A 12,228-nucleotide genomic window follows, 5' to 3' on the forward strand; every position below is an offset into this window, starting at 1 on the left:
AACAAACCGAAAATTAATCAAATTAGAACAGTGTTGCCAGGTCTGGTGATTTTTATACTAGTTTAATGATTTGGTGAAAACTTTTGAAAAAATTCTAATTTCTGCTGATTTTTTACAAATATGACTGTAGTTCCAGCAGAAAATTAGTGCATTTTGAAATTTTTTTTAATCGAGTATTCGCCCTTTTAGTAAAATAACTTTTTTAATTATTGATATAATCAATTCAGTAAAAAATTATGACACTTTTCTTGTATTTTTTTTGAACATTTTGCACGTTTTTTTAGACATGCAGAAACTCAAAAACAGGTTGAAAAATCGAGAGTTGTTTTTCTAACTCAACAAGGTAAAAAAATCGCTAAAATGGGTCAAAAACTACATTATTTTGTCCATTTTAGTATGTTTTTAGCTAGAAACAGAACTATTTTGCAAAATTTCGTTAAAAACAAACCAAAAATTGATTAAGTCAGGCCAAAACTAGTGTTATTTTCGCATTTTTAGAGTGTTTCAGCACGTTTTTAAAATACATTTAAATTTTTGCTAAAATTGACTGAAAAATTACCAAATTAGATTGAAATTGATATCATTTTAGCGTGTGAATACTTTTTATCTTAACCCCAGTTTAAAAAAATATACCATTTTCAACTTAATTTGCTAATTTTTTGGCCATTTTGGGTGAAATTTTACTTGAAAAAGGCAATAATAATGTCGTTTTCAACCCCTAATTTGGCTATTTTAGCAAAATTGTGTGAGAAAAAAAAAACAGTTTTGGCTCAAAAACGTTTTTATTTGCTTGAAAATGATGGAAATTATATAATTTTTTACCTAATTGCTTTTTGGGCATGTTTTGATCAAAATCAATTACGATTTTTAGTCAAAAAATTGGAAAAAAAACCTTTTTCTATCTAATTAGGAGATTTCTCGGCTTCCTCGAGTAAAAGTGCACTTTTTTTAACTATTTTTTGTTAAAAACAAACCAAAATTTTTAAAATTTTATTTTTGCATTTTGAGAGTGTTTCAAAATGTTTTTAAAATACATTCAAATTTTTGCTAAAACTGACTGAAAAATTACCAAAATAGTTTGAAATTGATATCATTTTAGCCTGTCTCGTTTGATTTAGTTAGTTTTTGAACTAGAGACTCATTTATTTTGCAGTATATTATCAAAACATAGCTAAACACAACAAAAATAAATCTAAATTAGTGTTATTTTGTTTGTTTCATTCGATTTAGCTCTTTTTGAGTAAAATTTTGTCAAAAAAGATAAAAACACAAAATATGGTCCAAAATGATGTTAATTGCGGACGATTGTTGATTTAGCTGTCACTTGAAACATTCCGATTTAACAAATTTAGAAGGATTACCACTAATTCAGTGTTGCCAATAGATTTTTTGTCACCTGGTATTTCCCAAAATTTAATTAAAAACTAACTATAGAATTAGACCAAATGAATTTTTCGAGCGTTTATGCACGTTTTTGAGCAGATTTGCGATGAGATTTATGTAAAAAACGTAAATCTTCCACAGTATTAAAAAAATTTAAATGATATAATTTTGTAATCTGGTGAAAATAGGAAACTTTTCAGCAACTCTGGTGGCCTTAGTACGAACGCAAAGTAGAAAAAAAAATATTTTTTTACTTACTGTCTTCAGGAATCTCAATTCTGAAAGTGAGTTTGTCTCCAATACGGACTGTTTCAACCTCACGTGAGCGGCTATCCAAAATGCGAATCCTTGGAGGAGGCGCTTCCGGAGCCGAAGTAATGCTAATCATCTCAGGATCTCTGTAAAAGAAAATTAATTTAAATTATTAGTAACACAATTTCAAAAAAAAAAGTTTACTGTTTTATTTCATTTCTCACCTGATTGGCATCATTCCGAAGGTGATATTTTTCGATGACATGTCATACGTGCACTTGACTTTGTAGATTTTATCAGCTTTGGTCATAACAACACTGTGGTGTTGTAAAACAACAGTATTGCTGTACACACCGGTCTAAAACACTTTTTTAAACACTTTTATTGCTACATGGAATAACGTACCACCGATTGCGTATTACAATCTTGTCCCGTCATTGTTAAATCCAATCTGAAAAGATCACTATTGATAACATCAACATTACAAGTTTCTGAACGTCCTAAAGCATAAATCCGACCATTGAACGGTTTGTTAGTCCTGACTTGAACTGCGATTTTGGTATCTTTACAATTGACCGAAACTGAAAGAGCCACAATCAGATTAAGACGAATTGAAATTATTTGTATTTTTTTACCATCGTAGCAAGTCCCAGTTTTGTCACAATTGACATCACTTCGGGTCAGATTGTTTAAAGTTGGGTCTTCAGTCGCTTCAAACACCACTGGAAGAGTGTTATCAGATGGGGCCCCTGATGGTGAAACCGTTTCTACAAATAATTAATAATAAAACTTGAACGCTTTTAGAGTGGTTTCACAGTTATGTAACTCCAGTAAGTAAAAATTGGGGGTCACATGTCAGGTTTACAAAGTGTGCCTTCAGGTGTACCATAGGGATCTGTTTTGGGTCCACTTCTTTTCATTATTTTTATAAATGATATAGGATATAATTTTGATAGTGATTATCGTATATTTGCTGATGATCTTAAGATATTTAGAAAAGTTTCGGAATCTCGTGACATTTCTGTATTACAATCTGATTTATGTAAGTTACAAGACTGGTGTGCAAATAACAAAATGTTTTTAAATTTTGAAAAATGTCAGTCTATTGTTTTCAGCAGGAAAATCACTTCAACCCTACCGAATTATTTTATTAATAGTACAAAAATTACAGTAAAACAGTCCAAGGACGGATCCAGGGGAGGGGGCCAGGGCCCCCCCCCAACTTGCCACCAAAAGCTTCAATATTTTATTTTTAAATTTTAATATAAAAACCTTATGACCTCAAGTTTTTTAAATAAAAACATTAGAATTCTTTTTAAATCAAACTTATTAATACAAATCATACATATACCGAGAGATCAAAATAATTTGTTGTCATTTTTGGATCCGAAAACGTACAGTTCGGAATTAAAATTTCGCGCAGTACTGTCATTTTCATAATGTAAACTCTAAAACAACCTTTATATTAATAACCTCATTTTTTACTCTTGTCGTATTTACGTCATTTTGACTTATTTACTTTCAAAAATAGTGATTTGTGGCATAATAACGGGTAGGCAGCAGATCTTAATAAATTTCCTAAGACAGACAAATTGTTTAATTAACAAATTTAACAACAAATAAAAATCAATTTAATTGTCAAATTTCAGTTATGATGACAGTAAAAGGTATTTTACATTGAACTTTTTAAAGTGACAGAAAAATAGGTACTGCCTGAATTTTTAATTCCGCAACTGTACGTATGTCTGTTTTTGAACTAACTGCACGTGAAATGTCAAATAAAATGACAAGTCTAAAACGGAAAAATGGGCTGGAATTAGTCGTCGACGTATAATAATAAGACCGTTCTTTTTTGAAGGTAAATCATAAATTTAATTATCTTTTTGATCATGGGATTTTACCTTTTCACTTGTCATTTTATTTGACGTTTCACAGAAATACGCACAGGACATAATTAAATTAAGTTTATATCTCTTTAAATAATGAACTTTACCAACTCGCTAGAACAATTTTCAACTTGTTTTAAAATTCTACACTTTTTGGTTTTTGGGTAATGACGGCAGCGACATTTTTTTAATGGAAACTCCTATTTTTTTAGCGAATTCGATAGATAATTGTCGAAATGGCAACACCAAAATATTATGTATTACATAAAGTTAAAAAAAAAATATCCAAAAAGTGAAATAATATCAATAAAAAACAAAGATACAATTTTAAATCAAGTTAAAAAAATTGTATTTGTTAAAAAAAAATTGACCTGTTCGAGCATCTTTCCAAAACAAAATATTTTCAGTTTTAATTAATAAGGTTATTCTATAATTTTGCCGCTCACTGTATACCTACCCTCATCATTTAAATATTTTTTAGATAGCCCCCCCCCCAAAAATTAATTCCTGGATGCGCCCCTGAAACAGTCTGTGAGAGATTTAGGTATATTACTTAATAGTAAATTAACTTTTATTCAACACCTTGAAATTATCATTTGTAGAGCTAATAAGGCACTTGGGTGTATAAAACGTTATTGATTTTAGAAATTTTAATTCCATCAAAATGCTATTTGTTCAATCCTCGAATATGGTTCGATAATCTGGAATCCGCATTACAAAATTCATGTTGGTAGGCTTGAAGCAATACAGTTAAAGTTTTTTAAATATATAAAATGGTTACTGCCTTATTATGTACAAGATAATTACAATATTTCCTTAAATTATATGTCTCTTTCTACACTTGAAATTAGAAGAAGATATCAGGCTTTATGTTTTGTTTATAAACTTTTAAATAATTTGATTAATAATACTTCAATACTAAATTTAATTAATTTTCACGTTCCACAGTATAATAGTAGATCAAACCAATTATTCAAAATTTCGTTTGCACACAATAATTATCTGTTTAATTCTCCTCTAAATGATTTTTTAAGAATTTGTAACATGTACAGTGTCAAGTTGGACTTTTTTAATTTTAAATCCTTTAATAGTTTCAAGCGTTTTCTAAAAGTTTCGTTGAGTTAGTCATTTAGTATTCTTTAATTATGTTTATATGTGATTTGTTTTCTATTATAATTTTATCATTACTTAATGTAAAGGATATCACCGTTAATAAAGTTATTATTATTTTAAGAAAAAAAAAACTAGTAAATCGTACTTACTTTCGCACGAATTCTCGAAATAACTCCCAATTCGTTCCCCATTATCAATGAGGGGTCTTTCAGCGTTGAGATACGTGCTTGGTCCATCCGGTAACGTCTTGTGATCGAGATGGAACAATTGACAGTTGTATTGTGATCCTTGTGGTGGCCCCTTGTACAAAAACGAACGACAAAGGAATTCGTTTTCAATCTCGCAAGCTAAACGACAAGCTGCTTCACTTGTCACTTGTAGTTCTTTATCGGTGTAATAGTGCAAAGAAGCGTATTGTGCGACTTTATCATCAGCGACTCCAATTCGAGGCGTTTGGAAGATTCGATTCCCTTTACAAGCTTGATTTCCTTTCAAACACAAATTTTCGAAATAATCAACTCCTTGTGCGTCTACGAATTGCACAAATTGACCGGTTGTACGGCGATCGGAGTCGCTCAATTGACATTGAAGGGTCACATAGTTGTATTCCACTGAACGACAAGTGAAACGATGCTAAAAATTAAATTTTTTAGTCACAATTTGAAATAAAAAAAGTCATGTCGTGACAACTTGACAAATTTTATATCATTTTGTTCGTCTCAGTGAGGAAATCAAATGCACTAAAAAAAATTTCAAAAAGTCCACACAGTTTGAACTAAATAATTTTATTCTAATTTAAATGAATTTAAAATAATTTAACTTTAAAAAATCATTACTCAATAACTATTAAGCCGATTTCTTTTAAATAAAGACCATTCTAAAGGGATGGACTTGCCCTTTAGAATGATATGAAATTTGAAATTGAATATTGGCAAATTTTTCAAAGTTCGAAGTAGTCTAAGAAAAACCCTACGAGTAATTTTTTTTCTTTGTCACCATCGTGTAGAGCATCTTTTTATTAGTTGTAATTCAAATTTTCAAAAGAATATACCGAGTAGTTTTCAAGATATGATTTTTTTGAAGTTAAGGTTTGCTAATCAAGCATTGCTCTATGCATGTTAATCTTACTTAAAATTGCATTTTTATAAAAGTATTTGTTTTAAGACTCTTCTTTTGCTTAAAAATGGTCAATTGCACCTTCTTTGTTCTAATTACAATAAACAAAAACTTTTTCTTTACTTAAAATAAACAAAGAGTACTAATTAAAGCAAATAAAGAGTTTTTTTGTTCTAAAAATGATCACTGATCATTGAGCAAAAAGGATCTAGAAGTTTAAAGCAGTAGCTTTAAATATAAGAGCAAATCTTTTTCAAATTAAATCACTTTCCATTCAGATTCCAACTTGTTCACTTTGTTCTAACTTTCTAAACTTTTTTTTGAAAATGTTCTTAGGAAATGCTTTCTCATCACTTTCTACTGATGTTGAATGCAATAAGTCAGTTGCTTCGTGTGCAACTGTTATCACAACAACTACTACCTACAAGCTAACTGAAGCTAATCGTAGAATGTACCAACAGAAAAACATCATAAAAAAATCAGAAGAATTAAAAAGATACATGAGGTAATCAAGGAAAACAAGAAGAAGTTATAAGAAAATCAAAAGAATTCAGAAAAAATATTAAGACAATACAGAGGAAATCATGAGAAAATCATTCATTTCGTAGAAGACTGGAAACCTGAAGCTGTAAAATGGGTTTTTTAAATCTAAGTATGACCATTTCTCATTGCGGTATGTACAACATTTCAAAAATTATCAAAAAATTTAAGAAATTTTTTGAAATAGTAAAACATTTTGTAGTTTTTGAGATAATAAGCTCAAACCTTATCCATGAGGAAAATCATAATAAAATAGGTAAATTAAAAGAAATCTTGAGAAAATCAAAGAATTTAGGAGAAATCAAAGGAAATCAGAGGAAATGTTGAGAAACTAGGAGAAATGTGTAGAAATCAAAAGACCAAGAAAAATAAAAGAAATTATGGGAAAATTAAAGGAAATCAGAAAAAAATGAGAGAAATTAGAGGATTATTTTGAAAATGTTCTGAGCAAATGCTTTTTTATCACTTTCTAACGATATTGAATGCAATAAGTCAGTTGCTTCGTGTGCAACTGTTATCACAACAACTACTACCTACAAGCTAACTGAAGCTAATTGTACCAACAAAATAAATCAGGTGACTTATTGCATTTAATATCACTCGAAAGTGATGAAAAAGCCAGAACATTTTCAAAAAAGTTCAGAAAGCTAGAACAAAGTGAACAAGTCGAAATCTGAATGGAAAGTGATTTGATTTGAAAAAGATTTGCCCTTATACTGAAGGCTACTGCTTTAAAGTTCTAGATCCTCTTTGCTCAATGATCAGTGATCATTTTTACAACAAAAAAACTCTTTATTTGTTTTTGTTTATTGTAATTAGAACAAAGAAGGTGCTATTGAGCATTTTTAAGCAAAAGAAGAGTCTTAAAACAAATACTTTTATAAAAATGCAATTTTAAGTAAGATTAACATACATGGAGCAATGCTTGATTAGCAAACCTTAACTTCAAAAAATCATATCTTGAAGACTACTCGGTATATTCTTTTAAAAATTTGGATTACAACTAATAAAGAGATGCTCTACACGATGGTAATGTTAAAAAACAAATTACTCGTAGGGGTTTTCTTAGATTATTTCGATTTACTTCGAACTTCTTCAAACACTATTCGAAGAAAAGTTTGCCAATATTCAATTTCAAATTTCATATCATCCTAAAGGGCAAAGCTATCCCTTTAGCTTGTTTGAATATTTATTGAGTAATGATTTTTTAAAGTTAACGTATTTTAAATTCATTTAAATTAGAAAAAAATTATTTAGCTCAAAGTGTGGACTTTTTGATTTTTTTTAGTGCATTTGATTTGTCTCGCTGAGACGAACAAAATGACTTTTTTTATCGCCCTGTGTAATAAACTTAAATACCTCATTGAGACATGCAGCAAGACACGCTTCTTTTGTCGAAGTATAAATCAAGGCGTTATCCAATCCTCTTATCATTTTATTTGGGACGCGTTCAAAAGCCCAAGGTCTCAAACAAACATTCTCTGAACGCAATTGCAACTTGGTCATGTAGTACATATTGACAGAACGTTGAGGTACTGCTGAGGGGTTATTTGAGGAGGTTTCATTCTGGAGTTGACAAAGAGTTTCTTGCACGGGTATTAAAGGATTTACCACGAAACTGAAAGCTGCAGCTTGACAATCTGGCTCTTCACGACACCAACCTTGACATTCATAAAGACTTAAATTTTTTACGGTGTAATAGGTGTTTCCTCGATAATCGAAGTCTGTTAGTTTTTCAAAAGCTATCCTTCCTGTAAAACAGTGATAATTAAAGTTCCGCTTGAATGGAAGAAATAAAAGCACTCACCTAAACTTCCATATATATTCGCTAGGACTAGAATCAGGCTTATTGCAAGAGTGTGGTGCACCATCTGTAAAAAAAGACAACTCTGTAAATATGGATAGGAGATGTTAGCGTGTTTGTATTTTATCTGTGGGAAAATGACCTAAAATATTTCACTCATTAAGCACTGAATGTGGAAACGTTACTTGCATGTTTGCACGTAATGGATGGCCACTTAGGCGCTTCACTCATTCTATTCGCAACTTTTTTTTCAATATTTGCAGTTTGATTGAAAAATGAATTAGGCACAAATTCAATTTCATATTCGATCAAGCGAGGAATTAAACTTGAATTCTTCGAATTCGAAACGCACTATACTTTACGATGAATTATAACTTCGCGCCAATTAAACGTAAGTAAGCGAGACATTGATAATTTTATTTCAGGGGAAAAATAACACGGAATGCTGGTGGTCGTGTTAACAACTTTTACAAAAAAAAATCGGCGCATTCACCATTTTTTTTCAATAATAAAATATACAGGGTGTCCCAAGTTTTAGGGCCGGCGCAAGTTGATAAAAAATAAATTTTGCTAGTACCGGAAGTCGGTGTCAACTTTCTTATTTTAAATGGAAAGATATATTTTTTTAGAGGAGCCTTCATCAGCTTTACCTATACCTAAATTTAGCCGTTTTTGAAATAGTTGGAATTTTTCAAAAATTTTTGGATTTGCACCTTCCATTTTAAAAATCGGTAACTCTGCCATTTTAAAAAAAAATTAATTCGTTTTTTTGGTGTTTGAAAGAGAAAGCTTAGATCTGTTGCAGAGTTAAATTCTCTTCCATTTAGTTAAATAAAAATTGGGGTATTTTATTTGAAAAAATTGACTGACTTATGGGTATTTGAATTATTACAAAAGTGACGTTAAAATTTTGGGGTTTCTTATTTTTTTTCAAAATTTGAAAACACCAGAAGAAAGATCTAAGCTTGTCTTTCAAACGCCAAAAAAAAACAATTCAAAATTTTAATAAATGGTAGAGTTACCGATTTTTAAAGTGGAAGGTGCAGATCCAAAAATTTTTGAAAAACTCAAATATAAGGGAAGCTGATTAAAACTCCCTTAAAATAACCCGATTAATCCAAAAAAAAATATACCTTTCTATTTAAAATAAGAAAGTTAAGACCAATTTCCGGTATAACCGGAATTTTGAAAATATTTTCATCTATAAGAATTTAATAGATTATTGCTATGTACCAATTTTCAAATAAATACGATTATTAGAACTCCCAATTTGATGCTTTAATATTGTTCAAAACTTTTAGAGAGCCTAAAAACCAAAAAAAAGCCTAGATATGTTATTACAGATTGATGCAGAATTAAATTCTCTTCTATTTAGTAAAATAAAAATTGGGGTATTTTATTTGAAAAAATTGACTTATGGGTATTTGAATTATTACAAAAGTGACGTTAAAATTTTGGGGTTTCTTTTTTTTTTTCAAAATTTGAAAACACCTGAAGAAAGATCTAAGCTTTGTCTTTCAAACGTCAAAAAAAAACAATTCGAAATTTTAAAAAATGACAGAGTTACCGATTTTTAAATTGGAAGGTGCAGATTTTGAAAAACTCAAAATATTTCATAGTATAGGGAAAGCGATGAAAACTCCCTTAAAATAACCCGATTAATCCAAAAAAAAATATACCTTTCTATTTAAAATAAGAAAGTTAAGACCAATTTCCGGTATAACCGGAATTTTGAAAATATTTTCATCTATAAGAATTTAATAGATTATTGCTATGTACCAATTTTCAAATAAATACGATTATTAGAACTCCCAATTTGATGCTTTAATATTGTTCAAAACTTTTAGAGAGCCAAAAACCAAATTTGGATTTTTTTAAATTAATTTATTATTTTTTGGATTTTTTCTAATGGTAACTGTAAAACTTGAATAATGTAAAAGTTGATATTTACGCTAAAAATTTTTATTTTTTACCAATTGGTGTGCCAACGACGATTTATATTATCGTTTAAGATAATGTATGGTTGGCGAAGCGATGCAAATACATACTGTTAGAGCGAAAGAAACATTTATTACCGTACACATCTGGAAATGGATGTGGTTAGTAACGAGTAGATCACAGAAATTACTAGAGATAATCATCGCCACATGCAGTAATCGTTTCTTTTCTTCAATTCTCGTTGAGTTAATTAAGTGAAAAATGGCTCAGCCAGATGCTTGTCTAATCTCTCTGAGAATCTGAATCGAAACTTGTAAAATATTCCAGTCATAAATAAAGTGTGGTTGAAATATCGATCGAGCATTTGAATAAATTCAAAATGCAAATCTCCTGCAAGAATATAAGCAGCAGCGTTTACGAGAATGGAAGTGCGGTCAAAGGTTGGTTGTGATGATTGCAAGGGCAATGCACTATGAAGAACACTGAAAATTCTCACTAAAAGGCTTTATGCTTCAATGAAAGACAATGAATCCGACAGGTATTTGAACTTTTTCTAATTAAGAGTGTGAAAACTGAGGTCAATACACCACATACTAATAATAAATTGGTTGGTTTTTGTACCAACGCCGACGACATTCTTTATTGACTTGGAATTTTTACCACTTTCGCTTTTCTTGACACTTTGATTATTCGAAATGGAAAGGAAACATAATTAATGAGACAGCGCCGCAGCGGTAGAAAGAGACGAAGCAAAGGAGCGGTTAAGTGATAACTGAATTTTAACAGTACGAACTACTTATGTTATGGTCTTTACCGTTAATGGAACTGTTAATTTACAAACTCAATTCGAGCATCAAACCTGTGTTCTGTTTTAGCAATTCGAAGAATGATGTGCAAAACCTCTTCCCATGACAAATCAATACACGAAAACGTGATTCGAAATTCCAAATGTGAGTGAAAAAATCGTTGCGGTTGCAATATGGTATCACCTCGAGGCGAAGGGTCACATCATGGCCTCCTGGCAGTCGCCATAACGGTACGACACAGTGCCACTTTTGCACAACGAAATTAGAAACTTGAGGTTTTCAACATAAACGGTCACCATTATTATCTTGTCATTTATAACTGACTACAATCCCGTTAGATAATAAGTAAATTGGGTGTTTGATTGACGAACGTCTTTCATGTGGAATTAACTCGAATTTTTGCGTAAAAAGAGAAGAAATTACCACTATATCGGCCTACAATACTACTCAAAACAATTAAGGAACAAAAATATTTACTAAATTTGTTGGTAATTTTTGAAAAATAGTCATTCTAAGACCTTAAGTTTATAGTTTTCAGATTTTTTAACAAAAATATTTTTCCTGTACTACAGTTATAACGCACAGCGCGAGAAAAAAAATTCTAAATTTGTTTCGTTTTTGGTCCTCGGACTTGGGGATTTTTTTTATTTAAATCAATAGATATGCCGGATAGCCTGTTTATTCGGCTTTGATATGGTTTTTTATATTCTCTTACGTCATTTTGTCGCTGAGATATCTGACCTTTAATCAAAAAGGATTTTTTTGGTTTCGATCATCAATATCTCAGCAACCAAAATAAAGCAAAATGAGAAAAACAATTTTTTTTCGCTTTCTTTTACAATTTTGCATTAGTTAAATTTGAAAAAAAAATTTCAGTATTGTTTCTTGAATTTTTTTACAAATTCAAAAAATCTGAAACATATTTTTGATTTTTTTTTCAAAAATTAATCAGTATTGTTTCTTGAATTTTTTTACAAATTCAAAAAATCTGAAACATATTTTTGATTTTTTTTTCAAAAATTAAGCATTGTTTCTTGAATGTTGTTACAAATTTTCAAAAAAAAAGATTCAAAAACTACTTGTTTATTTTTTTTTCATTTATAGCAAATAACTTCTTTTAACTTCATTTTGATGAAGATTAAGCAATGTTTAGAAACAATATATGCAATTGTTTTTTTAATCCTTTTGCAAAAATTTGATCAATAGGTCTGAGAAAACGGTTTGTTGGATCAATTTAAAAATTTACAAGGGATATTGGGAGAACATTAAGCTGTAAAAACATCTAAAAACATTAGTCTCCCCATCAATATTTGTGAATTTACTAAAACAATGCAGAAAATTACTTTTTTCTCTTTCTTTCACGTCAATGTTTTAGAGTCAAAAAAATTGT

The 12,228-nt window shown here is 30.0% G+C and overlaps 1 protein-coding gene across 2 annotated transcripts in view; it reads right to left on the bottom strand.

The window, feature by feature from the left end:
• LOC123007828 overlaps window positions 1-12,228 on the bottom strand; it is a 24,921-nt gene that overhangs the window by 2,172 nt on the left and 10,521 nt on the right. For both annotated transcript variants that reach the window (XM_044403294.1, XM_044403293.1), the window contains exons 2-8: window positions 8,098-8,161; window positions 7,650-8,041; window positions 4,784-5,267; window positions 2,271-2,402; window positions 2,041-2,216; window positions 1,860-1,993; window positions 1,642-1,781 (exon numbers count right to left, since the gene is read on the bottom strand). In XM_044403294.1, coding sequence (XP_044259229.1) covers window positions 1,642-1,781; window positions 1,860-1,993; window positions 2,041-2,216; window positions 2,271-2,402; window positions 4,784-5,267; window positions 7,650-8,041; window positions 8,098-8,161 — 1,522 coding nt within the window. The remainder of the gene's footprint in view (window positions 1-1,641; window positions 1,782-1,859; window positions 1,994-2,040; window positions 2,217-2,270; window positions 2,403-4,783; window positions 5,268-7,649; window positions 8,042-8,097; window positions 8,162-12,228) is intronic.

Source organism: Tribolium madens, unplaced genomic scaffold (assembly GCF_015345945.1).
Source record: "Tribolium madens isolate multiple individuals breed KSU strain unplaced genomic scaffold, Tmad_KSU_1.1 Scaffold_3;HRSCAF=73;Tcas5.2_LG2, whole genome shotgun sequence".
NCBI classification, from domain to species: Eukaryota; Metazoa; Arthropoda; class Insecta; order Coleoptera; family Tenebrionidae; genus Tribolium; species Tribolium madens.